The 25,243-nt window shown below is 53.8% G+C and overlaps 1 protein-coding gene across 1 annotated transcript; it reads right to left on the reverse strand.

Moving 5' to 3' along the window:
- Nucleotides 1-1,611: 1,611 nt before the first annotated feature.
- On the reverse strand, nucleotides 1,612-24,741 carry CSNK1G2 (casein kinase 1 gamma 2). Its single transcript, XM_008150672.3, has 12 exons — nucleotides 24,487-24,741; nucleotides 9,455-9,889; nucleotides 3,888-3,928; nucleotides 3,704-3,773; nucleotides 3,463-3,611; nucleotides 3,096-3,330; nucleotides 2,925-3,010; nucleotides 2,768-2,852; nucleotides 2,488-2,636; nucleotides 2,131-2,214; nucleotides 1,936-2,042; nucleotides 1,612-1,811 (listed from the first exon to the last, which is right to left on the reverse strand). The coding sequence occupies exons 2-12, from the start codon at nucleotides 9,636-9,638 to the stop codon at nucleotides 1,757-1,759; spliced, it is 1,245 nt and encodes a 414-aa protein (XP_008148894.1). The 5' UTR covers nucleotides 9,639-9,889; nucleotides 24,487-24,741; the 3' UTR covers nucleotides 1,612-1,756.
- Nucleotides 24,742-25,243: the final 502 nt, after the last annotated feature.

The following is a 25,243-nucleotide window of genomic DNA, read 5'->3' on the forward strand; positions in this document are numbered from 1 at the left end:
CGTTCCTCACAGTGGGAGAGGCTGCAAGCCTGAGATCGAGGTGACAGCAGGGCTGTTCCTGGGGAGGGTCCTCCTCCTGCTGCCTTCCCGCTGCCGCCTCACATGGTGGAGCGCGAGCCCTGGCCTCTTCCCCTCCTGACAAGGATACCAATCCTGCTGTGGAGGTCCCACCCTTGGACCTCATCTGACCCTCATCACCTCCCAAAGGCCCCACCTCGTAACGCTATCCCGCTGGAGCACTGGGTGCCAACCTATGAATGTGGGAAGACACCTTCAGTCCACAGCCATCCAGTTGTCCTATCTGCACTCAGCCTCTCTCCGCTCGCTCAGTGCTTAGATGCACTCAAGACTTATCATTCTGCCTGACCGGCGTGGCTCAGTGGCTGAGCTTCGACCTATGAACCAGGAATTCACAGTTTGATCTCCCACCAGGACACATGCAGGGGTTGCGGGCTCATCCTCAGTGGAGGGTGTGCAGGAGGCAGCCAATCAATGATTCTCTCTCATCACTGATGTTTCTATCTCTCCCTCTCCCTTCCTCTCTGAAATCAATAAAAATAAATTAAAAAAACAAACAACTTACCATCCTGATATAACAAGTACCTTGTTTCTCCTGGAAAACAAGCCATTCAATGCTTTATTCTGTGTGTGCATAATTGGCGAGGTCACCTGCTGTTCTGCACTTTGTGATCTCTCCCTTTCGTGTCATTCAGTAGCGGAGGGGTTTTTTGCCTACCCACCACGAACACAACCAAATCCAGCTCCTACACTCACTTCAGTTCTGTTCCTTTGTTTCTGACCATCCATTCTTCCCCTGGCTACCCAAATCCTCTTTTGACACCACCTCCTAGGCTGTCCCTTCCTGGGGATTCGGGCATTTGAACTGCTGCTCGTCTCAGCAAAGCCTCTCAGAAAGACCAACACTATACTCAGAACTGGTTTCATTTTCCTTTATTTTTTTTAAAAAAGCCCCTAAGTTCTATGGCTTCCAGGAAGCATCAGAGAAACAGAAGTGCCATTTCTGTACACTTTGTAAAGCAACACCCGGATGCACACGCCGCCGCCAGTGCCCCGGCGCTCTGCCCGCCGGCTGTGACGGCCTGGCCTCTGCCGCACCTGTGGGCTGAGACGGGGCTTTAAGGCGCTTGTTTCCTGCGGCTCAGTGGCACTGAACACAGACACAAGAAGCCCTCACACCGGGCACAGCCCTGGCCTAAGTGGCTACACAGCTGGCTGCCCCAGGCTCCAGGAGCCGGTGCAGCAGGAACACCTGCGGGGCACGCCGCTCAAGCTTCGGTGCAGCCTTTTGGTTGGGGTGCGGCTCCCATCGCGCCTTCCCCTTCGGTTTGGGGAGGCCCAGGGTGGGCTCGCCCCTGGCAGCAATGCCCCACAGCGCCCCCTCGAGAAAATGGCCTTTGGATAGAGGGAGACGAGCTAGACTTTATGACACTAACGGGGCGGGCAAGCCGGACGGCGCGGTGGCCAGGGCCTCCAGGTCACACTACTCACTTCAGCAGACATGGCGAGGGGCGCAGGGCAGACGGCCGTTGTGTTTTCTTTTCCTTGTTTTAAATAGTTAATGCTCTTGGAAGGGAGGACTAGACACAGGTGTAGAAATTTCGGCCAAAGTCTTATGTGAAGGAAATAACCCACGTGGGGTGAGCAGCTCCGGGCCACAGTCTGTGTCTTGGCTGTGGGCCATCCAGACGAGCTCCTCCAGGAGCTGCAGCGAGGGTGTGGGGAACCACCGCCAGGGTCACTTGTGCCTCTGCAGTGATTTCCTCTTTCTCCTCTTGAAGAAACAGCAGCACCTGGGAGGAGGGAGAGAGCGGGAAGTGGACACTGGTGGGGAGGGGCAAGTTGGGTGCAGAGTAGAAAGGAGGTATCAGCTGGGCCCAAGGCATCTCCGCCCCCCGACACTGCCCGGGGTCTTACTTGGTGTCATCCGCCACCTCTACCTCTGCAGGCGCTGTGATGGGGGCATTGGAGTGACCGGCAGTGGGATCGTCAGCATTCAGCTCCCCATTGGTGGAATTCAGTGCCTGGGTGAGTGGGTAGCAGAGGAGTCACGTGGGCTGTGATCTCCACCGCCCCCCCAGGGTTGTTGGGGTCCTGGGCCTGGCACCTCACCTGGTTTTTGCTGTATAGCTGGGCTTTCTCCCTAGGCTGAGTTTGCCCAGGCAGGTCGGTGTGAACTGTGCCAATGGGCGTAGGCTGCAAGGGGGGGCAGGACAGGGTGCTGAGGCTGGGCACCATTCCACCCCTATGAACCAGGGTCCTACCTGAATCTGCACCAAGGCTACAGGTACTTGGATCCCACCCTCCACATTCAGGGTCTCACCCCCAACATGTGGGGCCCGACATCCCCAATGCCCAGGGACCCCCATATCCAAGGTAAAGCCCTCCGAGTCCAAAATCTTCCACATCGAGGGTAAAGCCCCCCATGTCCAGGGCGCCGTCCCACACCCAGGCCCTGCTCCCACATACCAGGGGCTTCCCCGCCCAGTCGTACTCGTAGTCAAACACAAAGCCGCTGCGGTCGAAGAGGTCTGTGAAGAGCTTGCGCAGGTAGTCGTAGTCAGGCTTCTCGAAGAAGTCCAGGCGCCGCACGTAACGCAGGTATGTGGCCATCTCCTCTGAGAAGAGCCAGCAGGGCTGGGGGTGGATGTGGGCAAGGGGCGGGGATACGTGGGGGGTGGGGGAGGACGGCCGGGGCAACAGGGACAGCGAGGCAGGGAACACAGCACTGGCTGGGGAAAGCCCTTACCTGGGTGGCTCTCGCAGAGCACCTCAATGGGCGTGGCCCGCTTGGTGTCCCCGATCTTCTGGTAGCGCTCCTTGAGCGTGTCCGCCTGCAGGCAGAGTGGTCAGCAACATCACTGGGAGCCATGGCCAACCCCTCACCCCCACATGCCCTGGCTCACCTTGAGCCCCTGCCAAGGCAGACTGCCACGCAGAAAGTACATGAACATGTGGCCTAGCGCCTCCAGATCGTCACGGCGGCTCTGCTCTGAGGGGAAACAGCAGTTCAGCAGGGGAACAGCAGGTCAGTGCATTCCCCCCACCTCCCCAAGCCCTGCCCCTGTGCCACTTACCCTTGCCCAGGTGTGTATTGATGCTCATGTAGCGTGCTGTGCCCGTCAGGCTTTTGTGCTCGCGGTAGGGGATGTGCTTCTTGGTCTCGGGGTCGATGTACTCCTTGGCCAGGCCAAAGTCGATGATGTGGATGGCATGCTGCCGCTTGCTGCCCGGCCGCCCCACCAGAAAGTTCTCGGGCTTCACGTCGCGGTAGATGAGGCTCTTGGTGTGCACATACTCCATGCGCGTGATCTGGGCAGTGGGCAAGTGTCTCCATCTGCCTGGGTCCTGCATGGTCCCTCCCGCAGCTCCCTTCCCCAGGCTCCGCCCCACTCCTCTCCCTGCCACATCCCGCCCTGCAGCCAGGGGTCCCAGAGCCCGCACCAGCTGGATGGCGATCATGAGCACAGTCTTGAGCGTGAATGTGCGGTCACACAGATCGAATAGGTCCTCCAGGCTGGGCCCGAGCAGCTCCAGCACCATGGCGTTGTACTTCCCGCACGGGCCAAAGTAGTAGACCTGAGGGACACCCTCTGCGGGCGGAGCATGCACAGATGCCTAGGGGGCCTGCAGCAGGCCCCCACTGCCCCCGCGCCCGCCCTGCACTGCCCCTGCGCGGCGGTACCTGTGGAGCTGAGCTGCTTGTAGAAGCGGTATTCCAGGTGCAGCTGCGGTGCCCGCGACTTGATGGGCTCCTGGAGGGATGGGGAGGAGGTGGAGGGTTACCTGGGGTGTAGCACTGCCCCTCCTCCTGCCCCAGACCCCACATGGGGATAGTTTCTGCTGTTGTGTGAAGAACTTGGACTCACCAATTTGATAGCTACGTATTCATTTGTATAGAGATTCTTTCCTGTGGAGGAGAGAGAAGTCAGCACAGCAAGGACACTCAGCCCCCATTCCTCCCCCACCCAAGCAGGAAGGAGACCTTGCATGACCTACCCCCTCCAAGGGGCACTTTCTGTTCCCCAGTAGCCCCCTTGAGCTTGGCCCTGTCCTCCCAGGTACTGGGAGTGAAAAGGATACCTGCAAGATATCTGCACCCCTTTAGGTATCCCCATCTACCCTGAACCCTCACATCTTGGGCTCCCACCCTATCTTACTGCTACTCTCTCCTCTATAGCCTCTGCCCACCACCATCTATGTACTCCAGATCCCAGCCCCCACCAGCCCCAGCTAGCTTACCCAAGCAGTCCCCCTACCCCCGCCTCCACCATTCAAGCAGCTATCCCTACAGGCACACCAATGTGCCCCAATTTTCCCATAAAAAAATGGAACATGGCCCTTCTCAACACCCACTGCTGCAATGGGAACCAAAGACATCCATATCCCCTAAGCATCTCCCACCTCCCATCACTCCATCCCCAGGACCCCCAGGGGTGCAGTCTCCTCAACGCCTCTACATGGGTCTTGCAGACAGGAGGTGGCAAATAGTCTGGGACCAGCCCATGTGTCCCTCCAGTGCCCATCCATCAGGTCCCTCCCACCAGTGGACCACACTCTGCCTCCCCTCCCTGCCCCCCAACCATGGTTCATCCCAGCACCTTCCTCCCCACCCCTCTCCCCATGACAGTGGAGTAAAGGACCACTGGCCAGAATCCCACCTTACCCAAAGAGGTTTGTCATGACATGCAGAGGACTTACCCAGGTGCCCTGTGTCCTCCTCCAGCACTACCCCCCCACTTCCAGGCTGGCTATGTCAGATTAGACCCTGCCCATGGTGCCAGCAGGCAAAAGAGCCCAGGCTGGCTTCCCCAGGGAACAGAGTCCAGCAGGCCAGGGCAGGAGACCTGCACCCCTCTCAGGTTAGAAAGATCACCTGGGGCAGGCCTTACTGAGCCCACCCACCAGGACCTGCAGGTGCCCACAGAGGAAGAGCTAACACCCAACCTCACAGAACTATTTTTTCACCTGTTAGTCTCTAACGCCAGCAGAGACCCAGACAGTCCAGCCACTACTGCTGGGTGACCTGCCATATAGACAAGGGGCCACCACAATCCGGCCCCTCGTGTGCATTTGAGAGTTACTGTGCACGGTGCTGTGTACACCTGTACCACCATCTCTGGTCCAATGGCCCCTCCCAGTGTCGTCCTGTCCTTTGTCCTGAGACTACCATCACCGAGTCCTGAACACCACAAACATGGCCACACACTGTGTGTCCGCACCTCAAGGCCTCACCTTACTCTGCCTGCTGCAGCTGGACAGTCAGGGTGACATCTTTACTCTAGCTATTCCTGCCCCACCCACGTGGAGGCAGACACCAATGTGTTCCACCTCAGAGGTTGATGCCAGGGTTCTCCACAGTGTTAGTCTGCTCCACTGGTCAGTCACTGCCTTCTGTGTGCCGAGGTGTCCACACCACTGTGGCACCCAGCCGTGGGTATGTGTCTTCTGCTCTGTTGTGGCTATTCTAGGTCCTTGGTTTCCATGGTGATTCAGTCAGCTTATTGACTTTCTCAAAGCCCTGAAGGGTGTCCTGGAGTCTGCAGCCGAACCAAAGGAGGTAACATCTCATACTGAACTGTCCCATCCACTCCTGGGAATGAACTCCCAGCGATGCTTTGTTGCTCTGAGAGAGCTTGCCCAATCCCTGTTAGATTTAGTCCAGGAACACTTGAAGAATTTTATCATTCATATGATTGGCATTTTTTTTTTTTTTTTTCATAGACACCCATTAGAAGGAAAAGCGAGCCTCTTTTTAGTCCTGGTTCTTGGGTTTTGATAAAAAATAAGTGTCCCTCCTGTGTTTTCACCCCACCATTTTTTAAAATATATTTTTATTGATTTCAGAGAGGAAGGGAGAGGAAGAGATAGAAATATCAGTGATGAGAGGGAACCATCGATTGGCTGCCTCCTGCACATTGGACTGAGCCTGCAACCCAGGCATGTGCCCCTAACTGGAACTGAACCCGGGACCCTTCGGTTTGCAGGTTGACACTCTATCCACTGAGCCAAACCAGCAAGGGCGACCCCACCATTTTTTTATGCAAGTTTTAAACACAGAAAAACAGAAGGAACTGTTCAGTGAACAGCTACATCCTGACTGCCTATATTACACAATGAACTATTTGCTATCTGTTCTGTTGCATATCTATCAGTCATGAATCTCTCTGATTTGTAGCTACTCCAGCCTGCAGCTCAAGCTCTATCTATAATAATAAAAGCATAATATGCTAATTAGACCAGATGACCTTCCAGACCTGAAGCAGTGGGGCTGAGGCAGGGCTGAGACAGAGGCAGCCGCCGCCCCTTGTACGAATTCCGTGCATTGGGCCTCTAGTGTGTCCATAGAGTTCTTGTTTACCCTGTGGGAGGTGACATTTACCAAGAAATGCACACATCTGAAGGGTACCATCTGATGAGCTCTGATCAATGCGTGCCCCTCTGCAACCCCTACCCTTATCAAAGCACAGAATGACCCACCACTCACACCCCTTCTTGGTCCACCCCCACCTGCACCAAGACAGAATCATCTGGTGTGTTCTCTCCCCCCGGTTCCTTTCACATGGCATGATGTGCTCAATTCCTGTGCTGAGGCATATCCGTGGTTCCTGGTGACAGCTGAATGAAGCCTTACCCCATCAAGGGGACCCACCCAGTCAGCATGGGGGACACCTGGGTTGTTTCCAGTTTTCTGTTATAAGCAGAGCTGTAGTGAACGTTGCCTGTGGGCCTTTCTGTGGGCAGGCTAGTCACTTCTCTAGTAGGTTTGCTGGCTTGTACTGCACATGTGGGTGCCTTCTGTGCTTCCCAGCCATTTGTCTGCTTATGCAAAGTGTCTGTTCAAGTCTCTTGCCCATTTTTAATTGGAATGTCTGTCCTTTTATTATCAAGTTGTCGTCCTTTCACGTATCCTGAACACCATCAGCGCTTTGTCAAATGGTGCTCTGAAAATATTTCTTCCCAGTCTGTGGTTTGTCTGTTCCAGCTCATAACAACATTTTGTGAAAGACATTTTAAACATTCACGAAGTCTAACCAATCCTTTATGGTAAAAGGTCATTTTATTCTGTCCGGTTGAAACTTCATGTTTTGACTGCATATGAGTTCTAGGAGAGCCAAAGTCCTTGGAGTCCAGCCTGAGCTTAAAGTGAGCACGCACATGTGTTTGTGCACACACATCGGCATCTGAAGTCTGTGGATTTATAGACTTCTGGGGGAGTTCAGGTGCTCTGGGCTCTGAGAGTGCTCACCAATGCTCATGTTATCAGTTTTACCGATGCATGCAGAAGGCGAGAGTCTGCAAGGCCTAGCAGAGAACAACTCCAACGGGGCGGGGCTATGAACAGAAAGAAGATTCCAGAGGCCACACAAGATGGGAAGATGCCAGAGACGCCTCCCTGAACTTCCCCGACCTTAGGCTAAGAAAGCCCACATGTGGGGAGAGGGGCAACTCCAGCCCTTGAGTAATGTCTGCTCTCTCAGCCCATCCTAACAAAACCAAAATCAGTCTCTGATGGAGTCAAGATAAGTCTTAAGACGAACCTCAATCCAGACTTAAGTCTGTGACACGTGGCATCCACAATATCCAACATACAAGAAAAAATTACCAGACACGAGAAAAACAGGACTGTAAAAAGGAAAAACAAAGTGAAATGCACCACATACGTAGGCATTTATAACAGTTACAAGTATGTTTAAGGATTTAAAGAAAAAATGGGCAAAATAAACAAGCAGATGGGAAATCTCAAGAGAACAGGAGGGGAGTCAAATGGAAGTGAAAAATACTGTGTATGAAATAAAATATTCACTAGATGGCCCCAATAATAGATTGGACACTGCAGAGAAAAAGAAGGGTGAACTTACAGCAGGGCAATAAAAACTATCTAGACTGAAGCAAAGAGAAAAAATGATGGGAAGAACATGGAAAAGAACTTAAGGAACTATGGGACAGCATCAAACACGCTTAACATGACATTGGAGTCTGAGAAGAAGACAGTAAACTGAGGCAGCAAAAACACAAAGAAATAATGGCCTAAATTTTTCCGAATGTAATTTAAAAGTGTCAATATACATATCCAAAAAGCCCAATGAATCCCAAGCAGGATAAACACAAAGAAAACCACACCTAAACGATGCATAATCAAAATCTGAAACCAAAGAATATCTTCAAAACAGAGAAAAGACACATTATATCTGAGAACAATGCTCAACGTTAGTTATCAAGAAAATGCAAATAAATCCCAGAGACAGCACTTCACACCCACTAACAAGGAAAAAAGCCTGACAACCCCAAGTGCTGGTGAGGATGTGAGATAACCAGACTCCCATATGCTACCTGAAGGAGATATACAACCACTGTGGAAATCGATCTGGCAGTTTCTCTTAAGACATACGACCCCCATGACCCAGTGCTTTAACAAAAACACTCATACACAAGATTTGGAGAAGAATGCTCAGGACAGTTTTATTCATAATAGCCAAAATCTGGGCACAGCCAAATATCCCTGAGCAGGAGAATGGATGAACACAATGGGGAACAATCATACAAATGGACAGAATAACAAAGAGCGACTAGCTACAGACACACATGACAACATGGATATTCTCAAAAACGCACTGAGCAAAAGAAGCCAGGCAGAAAAGAACATATATTCAATTTAAAAAAAGTTTCAAGCCAAAAGCTGCTACACCCCCTGGACCCCTAAATATGCCCACTCATCTTTCTGTGCAGACCTGGACTGTTTAGGCTGCTGCTCCAAACACCAATGAACAGGACCCATGATGGTGTCTGAGTCCACAAAGCTGTATAGCCCTCCCCAGCCCCACAGGCTTCAGATCAAGATTGAGCCCACGGACATGTATGTGCACACACCCATGTACACCCTAATAGGGCAGCAGGGCAGCTCCGTCAGGGGAAGCTGAAGAGTTGGCCACCATGCTGCTCAGGTCCCTCTGTGCAGGCTGGGCTGAGCATGTGGGGCCCCCTGCTCTGGGAAGGTGTTTGTCTCTCCCTCACCCACCACCGTCTTAGTTACTGATGTGACAACCCAGTGCCGTCCTGCATGCCCCTCCCACCAGAGACAGAGGTGGGCACCAGCCCCTAATAGTACATGGACTCAGAAACCCTAAACCTGGGGCTGCCCACAGCTCCTGACAACCAAATGCTAAACAGTGCACCAGCTTAGACACTGGAGGCTTCTATGGCAGCTCTCCCATATGTGGACTTGGATCCCCCAACAGAGCTGTTCCTCAGACACAAAGGGGAGAGGTCGGGAGTCTACCCCTCTTCCCAACCTCCTCCTCGGGGAACAGAACAACATACACACTTACCTGTGTCCTGATCACAATAATCAGGAAGGCCATCTGCAAGTGACTGCGACCTCATTGGGCAGCCTTCCCCCCACCCTATACCCTGAATGCAAATGAGCGGGGCTCACCTAGCCGGAGCTCCCCGAAGTTGCCACAGCCTATCTTCTTCCCGACCCGGAAGTTGGGGCCCACCATCAGGACCCCCGAACTGGTCCCCGTGTTCCGGACGCTGTGGCTGGTCCGGCCACCGGACTTGGACATTCTCCGGCCCTCCTCTGACTCCCCTTTCCCTCCTTTCTTGTCAAAATCCATAAGTTTGTGGTACCCTGGCCTCTCCACGGTGACTCTGCTGCTGTACAAATCCCGGGTCTATGGAGACCTGAGGTCACGGGCGGCTCTTTGGGGCTAGCACACCATGGCACCTGGCGGACTCCTGGCTAATGAGATGTGGGTACTCGCAAGGGCCAGGCCGTGGAACTCATCTCGGTGGCCTCAAAGTTGCACGCAGGGGGAGGACACATTCTGCTGACAGGTCCCGCCACCTCAAATCCTGTGGCTCCCAGCTGGGGGAAAAACAGAGACACAGGTTAAAAGATTGAGACACACCTACCCCCCTGCCCCACAAATACAGCCCAGGGTCCAGAGCACAGCCTGGCACGGTGGCATTAACTAACAGGGCTGGCATAGGAGGATGGCATTCTGGAAAGACCTCTGAAGGCACAAGCGGGACCTGTGACTTTCTGAGGGGCAGAGGCCACTGTGATTTCCATGTATCAAGGTAGTATAAGATGCGCATTGTTGAGTGCTGGCCCACAACACAGCTCAAAGACAATTGCACTGGGAAGGGTGAAGTCTAATCAAGTGACAGAGGCCCCAGAACCAGGCAGGGAGCCCCAACTTGGATGAAGAAAGGAGCAAGGGCCACTGTGCCCACAGCCCTTCCTCCCAAGCCAAGGAGTCGTTCCTCTGAAGAAGGAAGAGGAGAGACCGCAGAGCCGCCTCCTCGCCACTGACTGAGGATCTGGCCAGCTACTGATGCGAGTAGTAGTGTCTTGGACATGGTGATACCATGAGGCCTTGGGGGCAAGGACCCCAGGGGATCTCAACCCATGACCCGGGGCTCCCTCACCCTGAGGCCAGAACAGGGCCCTGGCGATGATGAAAGGGAACAAGAGTGGGGGCCCCTGAGAACCAGGCCAAGGACAGAGCCCTCTGTCGGCCCTTGGCTTTGGTTCTGGGAACAGCTGGCCCAAGCCTCAGAGCCAGAAGGAGTAGGCACCTCATAGAGAGGAATCCCAGCCACGTGTTCAGAGAGGTGGGACTACAAGACAGCAGGGACTCAAGAGGTGCAGTGAACACACACACCTTCCCGTGCTCTCACACACGTGTGCACATTCCCTCCTGTGCTTACATACCCATATGCATGCACACCCCTCCCCATGCTCACACATGTGCATATCTCACACGTGTCCACGCCCTCCCATGCTTAGCAGTCCTCTCAAGAGGGACCACACACATAACCAGGCACAAGGAGGTGCCTAGCCTGCATGTGACCCTTGGACCTGGGCACAACCAACATGGAGAAGGGTCACAGCCCCACAAGCATGGAGGCTCTGTGTATGTACCAAACCCACCTGGCCCCAGCCAGCTATGGGGAGACAGCAGCCAGTCAGGACTACAGAGTACAGTGCACATGCTGCCCTCCCTGAGCCCCCAACATTACCCCAGTGACCCCTACTGCAGTGTGTCTGGGCCCCACGCAGCCCTCTTACACAGGGAAGATACACAGACACTACCTGCAGGGGACAATGGGCACAGGAAGGCAGGTGAGGGGCCTGACCCTTCCCCAAGGACACCAGCCCCTGTTCATCCCACAAACAAGAGCTGCCGCCCCACCACCCACCAGCCACATGGGGGCATTCTGGGTCCTCTCCCGGATGCTCTGAGCCAGATGGGACCTGCAGGGTGATAGCAAAGTGAGTCAAGCACCTGCCTGAGGGAATAAAGTCTGAGTCAGGGCTAGGACCAGAGCTGAATGCCCAGCCCAGCACACACCTGGACAAAGCAGGTGACCTAAAGCCTCAGGAGAATGGAGTGTCTGACCTCAGTCCAGACCCAGGAGTTAAAAGCAATTATCCTGGAGGAAGGGACCTCTCATTCCTCCTTCATCTTCAACCACACTAGAATGGCCCCCAATTTCAACCCTCAGCTTCCCCAACAGAGGGCAGGCCCTCCAGGGGTGTGAGCTCCGTGTGGACCCGCATGACCAAATTCAATTCCACGCTGACATAATCCCCAGGCAGCTCCTGGAAGCTGCTGTCCCGCCTGTGTTCACACTGAGTGTGTCTCATAGATTCATGCTCCACATCAGGGCCCTGCTTCTCCACCAATGCGCACCTCACGTGAGTTACCTGCCCTGTTCTTTTTGGGGTCCTCCATCTTGTCAGGGCCAGGGGCTGGGTCCCCTGCAGGGGCCTCTTCTCTGACCATCTCTAGTTAGTGATGTCACAGTCCCTGGCTGACATCATTGGCACAGCCCCAGACCAGAGCCAGAGCAAGTCTAAGGGAGGTACAGGCAGACTCCCTCCCACAGTGCCAGTGGACCCTGTTGTGAGTGTAGCCTTGGAAGCACCAAGACTCAGATGATCCTGGCTACAGCCCCTTCTCGGCAACTCTGGACACGTATGTCCCCGTGTTCCCCCACATCAGGAACCTACCTCTACCCGGGGACTCAGTGACATGTAGAGGCAGGGCCTCCTCCCCAGGACTCACCTGGGCCCAGGAACACGGCACCCCAGGAGCCATGTCCTGGCATCTAAGCATCAAAACTCCAGAGGGACCTGGGAGACCTGCCCAACCTGAGGCTGTAGCTGAGAAGTCCCAGGGCACCTGCAACATCGTGTCATGGCAGAGAGGAAGGAAGTGCCCCACAATGATTGCACAGGAACCAACCACACAGCGCCTGGAGATAAGGCCAGTGTCAAAAAAGATTCAGCAGAAATGGGTCTTAAAGCACCAAGATACAGACGAAGGGAGAAGAGACAGCTGAACCTGGGAGAAGTGCCATCAGCAAGCAGATGGACACGGGACTGAGTGTGCCAAGCAGGTGGCCTGATCAGTGATCTGGGGGATGAGCACAGTCAGTGCTGCCCCAGAGGGCGTGCAGGGTTCCTGCCTGAGGTCCTGACCAGGACCCGATGGAGGAAGGAGCTGTCCCCCTGTGAGAAGGGACAGCTATCACGGCACCCATCATGGAGAGGTGGACTAGACACATCGATGCTCTTGGGAGAGGGCCAGAGAGCACAGGGGATGGTCACGAGGTGGCAGGATGCTCTCACACATCCACAGGTGGCAGTGAGCCCATGAGGAGCAGAGGGTATCGGGTACTTTTCTTGCATGCTTTCAACAGACTTGAAACGTTTTCAAAATTAAGATTACAAAAAGGCAAGGTTGCTGCTACAAACTCCAAACTCAGACCACAGCAACCAAAGTCAAGCAACAGTCTGGGTCATAAAAACACGCCTTCCAGACAGAGTGGCCTTGGTGTGTGGCAGCTCTGGAACTAGTACTGACTGCAGGTACTGGCTCCAGAGAACCTGCTAGGGTGCTGCAGAGAACACGGAAGGGGACTGAGTTTGTTGGGCAAATGTTGGTACTTGGATTGGGTCAGGGGTCTTGGGGAGGGTGCGGGGGTAGTACTGTACCCTCTCCACATTTGGGTACATCTGAAAATTTCCACCTAAAAAGCTGAAAGGAAAATGAGGGCTGGGGGAGAGGAAGGAAGCTGGGGGGTGGCCCCTCACAGGCCACCTGGCACAGTGCACAGTGGACCCTGTTGTGAGTGTAGCCTTGGAAGCAACAAGGGATATGAGGCTTGAAGACAGACACTGGTGTTGCTGCCTGGGGCTGGTACACATGGGCCTGGACAGAGCATGTGTGGCACATTCCATCATCTCAGTGTGCGCTTCTCACAGCACTGGCCTCTCCCCACAGACACGTGATTAAGCCCTCATTCACACCTCATTCTAAGCTAACTGTCCGTCAAGGGGAGAGGGGTGTCCCATCTCATTTGACGGTACCTGTGGGCCCCTCGTCCTGGTCAGGCCAGGCCCATCCTGGGCACTTCTGCTACCCAGGGTAACTATGGTTCCAGCACTGTATCAGTTCTTGATGTGAGCTGAGATGTGTCCCCAACAAAATAGGTCCTAACCCCGGGTATCTGGGCATGTGACCTTACTTACAAATTAGGGTGGGTCCTAACCCGTGACTGGTGTCCTTCTGAAAAGGAGACAGAGACACTCAGGAAAGGAAGGCTACGTGACAATGGAGGCAGAGATGCGCCACAAGCCAAGAAACTCTGGCAGCCACTGGAAGCTGGGAGAGGCAGAAGGACACCCCTCCCCCACAGCCTTAGGAGGGAGCGCAGCCCTGCGACATCTTGATTTCGGACTTCTGGCCTCAAAGAACTTCTCAGTGAAGACACCTGACCAGCACCCTGGCAGGGAGATAAGAGTCAGCATCAGCAGTGGGGAGCCATGGGGACAGCAGAGACCCTAAGGTGACAGATAAGCAGGGCACACCCTTCAGTGCAATGAAAAAAAAAAAAAAAAATACACCAGAAAACCCAGACTGGGGATGTCCTGCAGGACACGACGGTCCAGGGCATCCACAGTGGAAGAGGGAAACCATCTCAATTAGAGGGGCCTAAGGGATGTGACAACTGATTGTCCTGTGGGATCCTGATGAAGTCCTGGGGCAGAGAGGCCATCGGGGAAACTGAGGAAATCTGAGTAAATATGGACTTTAGTTATTAATGACATCTCAGTCCTGGCTCATCACCTGTGACGAAGGTACCACACTGACAGAAGATGGGGGGACTCAGCAATCGGCATCAGTTTCACAGTAATTCTGTAAATCTAAAATTGTTCTAAAATAAAGTTTATTTTTAAAAACCCAAACCTTGGCCCTGGCCGGGGGCTCCATTTATTGGAGCGTCGTCCCATACACCAAAAGGTAACAGGTTCCATTCCCAGTCAGGGCACATACTAGGTTTCGGGTTTAATACTTAGTCAGGGTGCCTATGGGAGGCAACCAATTGATATTTCTCACATGTTTTTTTCTCTCTAAAAATCAATAAAAACATATGCTAGGGTGAGGATTAACAACAACAAAAATTTCAAACTTCCATCTTCTCCAGCAGCTTCTTCCTGTCCCTCCCTCAAGCTCAAGTGTGGTGCCCACTCATTGTCCCTACGCAAATGTCACCACTGAAGCCACCCCACCGCTGAACCCCTCTGCCATGGGGCAGCACTTACGCAGTCACTGTGTACTTGCCCCCAAACCATAAGCTCCTCCAGGACACAGCAGCCTTTTGTGTGGGCAGTATGCAGGAACTCAGAGACTGGTGAACAAATGATATAAAATAGACCAAAAGATCCAAGAGAAAGTAGACAAAGCTGCAGAGGAGGTATAGATGGCCTCACATCGCTCTGTCTTTCTAGTACGACATGCAGATTAACAGAAAGGCTCTCACTTCTCAGCCTGTTGTGGTTAGAAAAGGAACATTCAGTAGTGGGGACACCATGGGAAATGGGGACTCTGACTTAAAAGAAAACACTGACATTTAGGTAAATGAGGTTCTCTATCCAGGTCACATAACCCAGAGGAACGGCCAAAGCAGCACTAGTGACAGCCATGTAGGTGTAGCCCTGTCCCCACCCTCTGCAGGATAGGAAACAATCCCTGCACAGAAAGAAAAGTGGCAAACAGTGCACCATCCAGGAGATGGTTCCTGGGGCTGGGGCTCCAGGGCAGGACCCACCTCACTGCCTTCCCCAAGTTCTACTTAACTCCCTCCCAGTGAGCACAATGAAAACAAGGCTTTTGCATTTCCTAAAATCAGCCTTGGTAGGAACAAGTGGATGGGGAGGATGCTCTCGCCTCCCACCTAGCAGGTGCAAAGCTTAGGAACATGCAGGGTTGGAGATCCTCATTGCCAGAAGTTCTGGTGGGACCTATGCTGGAGGAAATAAAGGTGCCCCCCAAGACACCTGCAAACTGGTCAGAACACATGGAAAGTGACACTGCCCAGAGCTCCCTGATTTTATTGGAGTGGGCTCAGCATCACCTCCAGGGCCAGTCCCGCTCAAGGGACCTGACCATGCAGGAGGGAGACAGGGCCAGCCAGCTCTCTTGGGGTAAGACACCCTTCAAACCAGACACCTTTGGGTCACTTAAAGACACACCTCCTTGGGAGAGTGATCAAGGGTGCCCAACTGCAAAACTCACTATGACCAAAGGCCAAAGGCTGGCATGCTGTCTGTTTATCTGTCTGTGAAAGTCTCAAAGTGCAGGACCTAGCCAGCGCCACCACAGTGACTGGGGCACTGGCACCTGCTCTTAACTTCTGGTTTTCTGGAAAGTGCAGGGCAGAGGACAGGCAGGGTTCTGGAAACTGGTCAGCGTTCCCAGACTTTGAGAAGGCAGAGATGCCATGCTAAAGGGTCAGAGTCCAGGACAGAAATGGCTGAAGAGAAGCCACTGTGAGAAATATGAGGTGGGGAGGGGAGGTGTGAGGTGGGGAGGGGAGGTGTTTGAGGGATATGGAGAAGTGGACCCTCATCCATGGTGGGCGGGGCGTAAAATGGTGCAGCCACTGTGAGAAATAGTCTGCAGTTCCTCAAACAGTTCAACATGGAGACAACTATGACCCAGAAACCCAGCTATTCAGTGCACACCAAAGAGAACTGAAGACACATCTACACAAATCTGTGCATAATGTCCACACAGCATGATTCACAAAGGTCAAAAGATACAGCTCGAACATCCATCACCTGATGAACAGATAAACAGTGTGCTTCATCCACTGGAATATATTCAGCCATGAAAGGAAGTGAAGCACTGACACTTGCTATGATTTGAATGGACCTTGAACACATGATACTCAGTGAGAGATGCCAGATACAAAAGGCCACACGGCCCTAGCCAGTTTGGCTCAGTTAATAAGAGTGTCGGCCTGTGGACTGAAAAGTCCCACGTTCAATTCCAGTCAAGGGCACATGCCTGGGTTGTGGGCTCGATCCCCAGTAGGGGGCGTGTTGGAAGCGGCGATCAATGATTCTCTCTCATTGATGTTTCTATCTTTCTCTCCCTTTCCCTTTCTCTCTGAAATCAACGAAAATGTATTTTTTAAAAAGGCCACACAGCATGTGATTGCATTTATGTGAACTGTCCAGGACAAGCAAATCCAGAGACACAAAGTGGATTCATGGTTGCCAAAGGGCTGGGGGATGGGATGGTGAGTACTAACGGGGGACAGGGTGTCTTTTGGGGTGATGGAATTCTGGAATTAAACAGAAGTACTGATGGTACAACATTGTACTAAAAACCACTGAGGTGTCCATGTCAGTGAATCATGGTCTGTGAATTGTATCTCAAATAAAAAAGGGGAGTAAATGGTATCTCAATAAAGCTGTTTAAAAGTCATAGTGAGCCCGGGCCGGTGTGACTCAGTTAGTTGGAGCATTGTCCTGTGCACCAAAAGGTAGTGGGTTCGATTCCCAGTTAGGGCACATACCCAGATTGTAGGTTTGATCCCAGGTTCCGGCGAGTGTGGGAGGCAACCAATCGATGTTTCACACTGATGTTTCTCTTTCTCTTTCTCTCTCTCTCTCTCTCTCTCTCTCTCTGAAATCAATTAAAAAATAATAATAAGTCATAGTGAATGTGACTCTGGCTGGCAGCCTGAAGAATAGGGCCTGTCCCTATATAGATCAAAGTTCAGTGGGCACGCAGGGTGACTGCCAGAGCCACACCTCCTGCCCTTAGGTCCATGTTGAACAAGTTTCTGTCACAAAGGAATCAGAGGTGTGTACCCATAGAAAGTAACAAGCATAGAAACTGGCAAGAGAGGAGGACTGAGTCGTGATTGTGTGGAGAGAAGGGGGGCTGAGCCGTGATTGCGTGGGTACTTGACACCAACCTGCCAGCCTCAGCCTTCCCAGAGGCCCTGGGTGAGGTCTGAGGGTATGCAGAGAGTTCCCATAACCACCCAGGACAGGTTTGGCCCCCAGGTCCAGGGGGCATGAGCTCACACAGTATACCCAAGTGCTTTAAACCTGGTCAAAATACTACACAGCTCCTACTCACCTGGGGCTTACACACATCTGTAAACACACGAGGCTCCTGCTCACCTGGAGGCTCAGAAAGCCAACCCCCTAGGACACACCCTCCTCACATTGATGGCCCAGTCACACTAGTGACCAGAAAAAAACCTGGAGACCCCAGAGCTGCCTAGTCCTGTCTCTGGCCACAGATGCAAGGATGCAGCTTTCTCACACTGTTGAACAGGCAGCACCTTGACTTTGGTTCCCCAAGATCAGCCCGGGGGTGGAACAGCCACCAATACCAAGAAGGCTGCATCAGAGTCACCTGAGGTGCTACTTAAAAACCCAGATTTCTAGTTCCCCCTCAAGATGCTAGTGGCAGGAGCCAGATGGGGCCTGAGGACCTATACCCAGCGAACACCCAGCAGTTGGGCTAGGAGTCACCATTCAGTCATAAGGGTTTTACCTCCCACCTGGCTGGCCAGCCTCCCACACCAAATCAAAACCCGGGCCCAGCACACCCAGCACAGCCACCCAGACATAAACATGCAGGCTCCCTGTTACCACTAAAGCCTAATAAGCAACGAATAGCTTTTAATGTAAGTGTATCCCATGCAGTATTTGAAATATACTTATACCAAGCAATTTTGGGTTGTTTGTCTGAAACTAAATTTGGCTGGGCACCTACACTACTGCATGTGGCCACACCTCTACAAAGCTGTTTTGCTCCCAGCATCCTCGGGCTCAAGCTTATGCGGGGAGTGTAGAACCCATGGCAGGGCTGACAGACTTCCCGGCAGGTGCCATTTTCTACTCAAATCTGTTTGTTTGTTTTTTAAACTGTCGATTTTTTAGAGAAAGGAATAGAGAGAGGGAGAGAGAAACATTGATCAGATGTCTCCCACATGCACCCCAACCGGGGATGGAACCTGCAACCTGGGTATGTGCCCTGACCAGAAATCAAACCTGCTACCTTTTCATGTATGGGACAATGCTCCAACCAACTGAGCCACCATGGTGTGGACGAAAGGGGCCACATGCTAACCTGACTAGTTCAGGGAAGGCCTGCATGGCTGTTGTGCAAACTCAAAGACCTAAAATAACCATAAAAGATGGTCTGAAAATTAAACATTTAACTACAAACAGGTTATAGTGGGTAGTCATGTCCTAGGCCGATATTTTCCCTGACAAAGATCAACTTAGATCTTTCCTGAGCCCATTTGTCTTTTTGCCTCTAAGATAACATATCTGTGAGATGTCTGGGTAACTTGTAACTTCTCTTTTTTTCCTGGACCCCTCAGGGCACAACAAATGGCACCAGGACATTCCCTCATTGTTATTGTTATCAAGTTAATCATCAACTGTTAATTATGTTAAACTATCCTGTATCCATCTATGTAAAAAAAGCATATGTCCATCATTTCACTTTGCCTTCTCCCACCTCCCTAATCTATCACAAATGAATTTCATGTAACCTACTTATGTATTTTCCTTTTGATGGTAAGTTTATAAAAACAAGGTATGAACTCCCCATTCTCCGGAGCATTATCTCAATTCGTTGAGGTTCTGCTTCCCGGCATCCGTCAACAGTTTGGCTCAAATAAACTCACAAAATTCTTTACAGGTCTGAATGCTTTTTATATTAACAATGGCCAGGGCCAAATCTGTGTATTTCTTAAAACCAAGCATTCCAATGAATATTTACTGTCCAAATAGTGATAAACCTCAGTGTAAAATACATAATCAAAGAAGAAAGAATAAGCTGTCTCTCACCCATTACATGTTTAAATATACTGAAGTAAGCCCTGGCCTGCGTTGCTAAGTGGTTAGAGCAACTCCTGGAACACAAAAGGGTGGCGAGTTTGACTCCGGTCAAGGGCAAATACCTGGGTTGAAGACTGGATCCCTGGACCTGGTCAGGGTTTGTGCAGAAAGCAACCAATCGATGTGTCTCTCTCACTTTGATGTTTCTCACTCTCTCCTCCTGCCCCTCTCCCTTCCACTCTCTCTAAAAATCAGTGGGAAAAATATCCTCAGGCGCTAGCTGGTTAGGCTCAGTGGATAGAGCGTTGGCCTGTGGACTGAAGGGTTCCGGGTTCAATTCAGTCAAGGGCACATGCCTGGTTTCAGGCTCCATCCCCAATATGGGGTGTGCAGGAGGCAGCCGATCAATGATTCTTTCTCACCATTGATGTTTCTCTCTCTCTCCCTCTCCCTTCCCATCTGAAATCAATAAAAATATATTAAAAAATATATATCCTCAGATGAGGATTATCAAAAATGAATAAATTGATTGGGTTAATTAAAATAAGTTTCACCCATTGGTTTTTGCTTTTTAACGAGGCTAGTGGCATACAACTATACACACAGTTCACACCCCAAGCTACCAGCATTGCTGAAGGTCTTGAGTAACCTGTCCCTCCCAAGCAACTGTCACTGCCCACGAGCCAGGTACCATCGTGACCATATGAGATGGGGAAGCTGAGGCCCAAGGCTGGGAGACACCTGGAGTCCCCCTGCAGCCTGCCAAGCAAGGGGCACAAGCCACAAAGTACATTTAGGGCCAGTGGGGCTGGACTCCCAGCTTTGGAGATGGACAGCAGAGCAGCTGCCCTGTCCATTGTGCTCTTTGCTCTCCTAGACTAGGGAGGGCCGCCCTCTAATCAGCTCCCCAGTTGTCTCCCATCTAGCAGATGTCGTATGGGACGTGGGATGCAGTGCCCAGCCTGTATAAGAAGCCAGAGAAAGCAGGGCGGGTATAACTTCACCCTGGACAGCCTGGAGGTGGGGACAAGACCAGGAGGGTGCAGAGGAGCCCAGAGGCCTCTCTCTCTGCCTGGAGGTAAGGCTTACTCCTGAGGGCAGCCGGATGCTCTGCCTCCCTCAGTCCCCTCTCCACCTCCTTCCTTAGACTTCCAATTCCTGGGCCCAACAGCGGGATGTCTTTTCTGGGCCCAGGGCCTGAGATCTTGGGACAGCTATGGTTGTCACAACTGGGGCTGCTTTGAGAAAAGCCCTGTCCCTAGGAGGTCCCTGAGACCCAGGGTGCCCTCGTACACCACAGGGAAAAGGCTCTGTAAAAACCTGTCCAGGAACCTTTCTAGAAGCCATCAACCCCAGGGGTCTTTGCTAGTCTCTCTGTGAGCCCCCAGCCCATAATCTTCTGTGTGGGATTCCTAGTCCCCAAGGTGCCCAGGTGAACTTGGGAAAACTTGAGAGATACTGGCTGACCTGAGGAATGAGGTCTAGGACCACACCCACAGGCCTCTCTCTCTGCCAGGAGGTAAGGCCTACTCCTCAGGGCAGCCACTGGATGCCCACTGTCTAGCCCAGCAGAGCCTCATCATGTGCCTGCCAGCTTGCCCTTGGCGGGACCACAGCAAGCAGAGAAACAAGTCACACTCGCCATCTCAGAATTACCTCCAACACAAGGTCCCTGTGGAGGCTGGGGCCCTACAGCCATGCTGCCCTGCAATAGCAAGTCCTCGGACAGCTCTTCCAATCTTCTGAAAACATTATGCCAGACTCTTGCTTCCAGAGGTGGAGCTGACAAAAGGACGGAAGTCCCTTCCCTGCCCTGCAGGGCCAAGCACAGTGAGCCCTGCATCCTCTGGTCCTTGTCAACTGGGGTGGCTGTACCCCAAGTGAGCAGTGCTTGCCCTGCCCTTAATGGGAGCCTTCTCAAGCCTGCACGAGATCTGCCAGCCTCAGTCCTCCCTCCTCCATGTCAACATGCTTCTGTGGAGTTTGAGATATAACCTAGAAGCAGACTGCATCCCGTGTCTGGTGCGCTACTCCATTTGTCTTTGGACACAGGCTGACAAGAACTGACAGCAAATACGACTGCTTTTACCATGACATGGCCTCCAACTGTGGATGCCACTAAACTCCTGGGTAAGAAAGGACCCATCCCAAGTAGGCTGTCTTGAATGGGGGGAGGCTAAGAGGGACCTCACACTGCCCTAAGGCGTTCTAAGGGAGAGGACCCAAGACAAGATCTAGAGAGAGGCTGGGTGAGAGGAGACAGGGAGAAGGCCCAACTTGGGCCGGGTCCCAGAACTGTAGCACCCTATTTACCAAGGAGCCTCATCAAAGCCAGGTCCTCCTGACTCCAGCAGGCTACTCAGGCCTCGACTTCCTCATTGTCCCCATTGAGTGCAGTGGGGACTCAGGAAGTGGCCCAGCAAGACTCCACAAAGCTCTCGAAATGGGAGGGGACAGATGCGGAGCTGCCCAAAGTAGGGGTCTTCTAGACCAATCAGGTCTCAGCTCAGGCATCCAGAGCTGTGCCAGCATGGAGAGACACCACAGGGACAGTCCCCACCAGGCAGTCAGAGCTCATGACTGCAAGGCCTCCACTGGGCATGACAGTGGCCACAGACAGAGGATGAAGCCCCCGTTACTGCTTCATCACCAGAACCAGAACCACATGCTGGGCTCCTTCACAAGGACCTGCCTTCCCCTTCAGGGTTAAAACAAAGGTGGCCAACCGACCGAATGTCACCGAGGCATAAAGGGTGGCAGCCCCATCTCTCCTGCCCCTACCTAGCCCAGCTCCTTGTCCTGCCTACTCACCTCTGGGTTTTCAGGGCCCAGAAAAGATATGCCAAGACAGGGACCCAACCCCACCACAACCAAGACAACGAGGAACCCTGCAGCTCCTAAGGTGGCCTAGGGCAGCTTGTGGGGGCCCAGAAATGATGGCAAAATTAACCATGGGGCAAGTGGTATCCCAGGGAGATGCCACGGTCCCTAAGTTCAGCCTCGCAGGGACCTTGCTCAAACCCACTAGTAAGTCCCCACAATACAACGGACTCCACAGCTGTCTGGGACTCCTCTCAGATGCCTTGCTTCCCAAATTACTGGCTGGCATGCTAGCTCCCCAAGCTGGGATGAGCACAGAGGAAGGTTTTTCAGTTTTTAAAAACCTCACCTGCTTCCTCTTGCCACCCTGTGGTAATTACTGTATAATCAGAAGGAGAGTCAGATGGAACCAGACCAGCAGTTCAAAGAAGTCAGTCTGCACAGGGTTGTTGTCACAGCGCAGGGACGCCCAGAGCCAGGTAATGAGATGCCCGTCACCATCTGCTTCAGAGAAATTAGAGGGACTGGAACCAGACAAGAAGCCACTTTACAAGTGAAGGGCTGACTGCCAATGGAGCACGGAAAAACCAGCCCTGTGCCTGCTGTCGCCTGCTGCTGTGGTGGAGAACCCAGTCATCTCCCAGTCCCGAGAGAGGAGGCCCCTCCTTGCTGCACACCCATTCCCTATTCAAAGCCCCCCTCCCGGCTGTCCCCCTAAGACCTTCAGGACCACAAAGAGGAATGGAAATATGTATGCCTCCCCACTCTGCACATTCTAGCCTCCCCACTCCTGCACACACTAACACCTCCACATGCAGCAGACACAACTGGCTCTCTAACTTGGGATTGGGCCCATCCCCTGTGACCCAAGCAGCCCTCCCATTCCACTCCTGAGAGACAAGGCCACAGAATCCACAGGGTAGAGGCGTGGGGGGTGGGGGACAAACAATGGGGTCCTGGAGACTCCAGGGAGGCCTGTGTGAGTACCTGGGGACACTGCACCCAGCCCCTGCCCATCAGCCTAAAGAGTCCAGAGCAGTTCCCATCTCAGAGCACAATTTGGTGGAGACACAGTAAAAAACAGAAACTAACTACTGGCAACCACAACAAACTTCCCCTTTTCAAACCTGTGGGTTTGGCTCACTCACAATCTGTTCTTCACAGAGGTGATCCATCCCCTGCAGCGGCCACCCCTTCCCTGATCAGAGCAGCTCCTGGCAGGTGGTTTACCCCTGGATGGGAGCCTTTGTGCTTCCCCACTCATCTCACACCCGTGAACCCCGGGCCTGCAAATGCCAACGGAGCCTGTCCGTGAAGTTCCCTACACCAACCCCCCTCTTGGCAGAGACAGAGAGCTGGAGCCCCACCAGATGGAGTACCACTGGATGAATGTGCAGCCAACCCGGGTGCCCCTGTGGAAGGGACTGGGGAAAAAATGCCGGATTCCACCTACTCGCGGGAAACTCTCCAGGGCCATTTTCTGCAAACAATCCCTGCCCAGGACACCACCGCAAGGCTTTCTCTTGGGCCCCCAGCCCCTAACCCCCGAAAGTAAGCTGGGGCAGGGGAAGGGCTGTCCCAGGCAGGGAAGGGATCAGGGGTGGGATCAGTGTGGCCTGTGGAGAAGGCTAGGCACACAGACCTCCCACCACCCCTCTGGGATCTGAAGTGTTTCCAGAAAACAAAGCCAGTGGTAAGGGCAAAAGGCGGAGGACGAAGCCAGGCTGAAAACCAGGAGTACCTGAGCAGCACCCCGCAACAGGTCACCCCAGATGAGGCCCCTCTTTGCTGCACACCCATTCCCTATTCAAAGCCGCCCTCCCGGCTGTCCCCCTAAGACCTTCAGGACCACAAAGGGGAATGGAAATATGTATGCCACTGTAGGGAGGGATGATGAGAGAAGCGGGACTCCAGGGGAGAGAGCTGGAGGAGTGGGTGTCAAGGGGGGTAGGCAGTGAGCTTGAGCACGGAGGGGGGAGAGTGAGGGGGGGGTGTGGGGGACGCTAGGTGGACAGTGGGGGTGTGGAGTAAGGGATCACTGTGAGATGGGCCTGGAATCTGGGGATCAGTAAGTGTAAAGGTGACAGGGCCTAAGTCTGGGGGTCACTGGGGGTGGGGACACGGTCTGGAATGCAGAAAGGGGTAAGTATGAGAGTCAGAGGGCTGTAGGTGCAGTGGAGTCAGTGGGGGGGGTCAGGGAAATGTTGGAGCACGGGGTCCGGGTTGTGGGATCTGTGGCGGTATGGGGTTACAGGGTTCAGAGTGTGGGGTTCGCGGATTGTGCGGGCACAAGAATCTGGGGTGCGGGGGTCCAGAGGGTGGATTGTAGGGATAGCGAGCTCTGAGGTGCGGGGGTGGACGGGGTGCAGGGGTCCGCTGAGTGTAGGGGCGGCGGGTCCAGGACCGCGGGGGTGGGGCCGCAAGGCCGGGCGCGTGGCCGCGGCAGCCGGCGAGGGCGCGCGCGTCGTTACCTCTCGGCCTCCGCCGTGGCCGTGGCCCAGTGGCCGACCGGCCGAGCTGGGTGGCCCGGACTCCCTCGGCAACGCGACGCGGTCCCCCGCTACGGGCCCCGCTCTCGTTCCGGCTCCGGCGCCCGCTCGAGCCACCGCTCCCACACTGCTGGCCTCCGCATGTTGGGCGCGGGCCGTCCCCGCCGCGCGGGCGCCCGGCTCGCCCGGCTCGCAGCGTCGCCGCGGACCTCACTTACGCCACCAGCGTCGCGGGCAGGGCGCGGCGCCCACTGCGCAGCCGCCGCCACTGCTGGGCGCGCGTCGACGTCACAGCGCGGGGTGGGGACGAGCGACGCGCCCGCCGTTTTGCGGCAGCAGGTAGCGCCGAACTACGGCCGCCGCGCTTTGCGGCCGCTCCGGAGTTGGTAGGCCGCTGCCCGCGGATTAACGAAGGCGCACGGCTGCAGAGACCCGCGCGAGCTGGGAGGGAGCCGTGCCGCGTCCACCTTTGGGGGACGGTTCTCTCGCCGCCCGCCCCGGCTCACCCCGCCGTTGCCATGGCAAGGCGTGGCTGGCTGCCCCGCCGCGCTTCCGTAACGTCACGGTCTCGCCACCTGATGTCACGGCCGGGCGGCGCCGGGGGTGTGGTCAGCGCTGGTTCTGGCTGACTTCTGGGGTAGGCAGCGGGAGACGGCCTGGGTGGGGCCAGGCAGGCTAAAGGACTCCAGGACTTTGGGCAAGCGGTGCGGTCGGCTTCCCAGTGTCATAATAAGTGGTG

This window comes from Eptesicus fuscus, chromosome 6 (genome assembly GCF_027574615.1).
Source record: "Eptesicus fuscus isolate TK198812 chromosome 6, DD_ASM_mEF_20220401, whole genome shotgun sequence".
Classification (NCBI taxonomy): domain Eukaryota; kingdom Metazoa; phylum Chordata; class Mammalia; order Chiroptera; family Vespertilionidae; genus Eptesicus; species Eptesicus fuscus.

Coding starts and splice junctions, on each gene's coding strand:
- CSNK1G2 (XM_008150672.3), bottom strand. CDS start 9,638: ATGGATTTTGACAAGAAAGGAGGGAAAGGGGAGTCAGAGGAGGGCCGG. Junction 3,929..9,454: donor CTTCGGGGAGCTCCGGCTAG/GTGAGCCCCGCT, acceptor TCTCCTCCACAG/GAAAGAATCTCTATACAAAT. Junction 3,331..3,462: donor TCATGATCGCCATCCAGCTG/GTGCGGGCTCTG, acceptor CCCACTGCCCAG/ATCACGCGCATGGAGTATGT.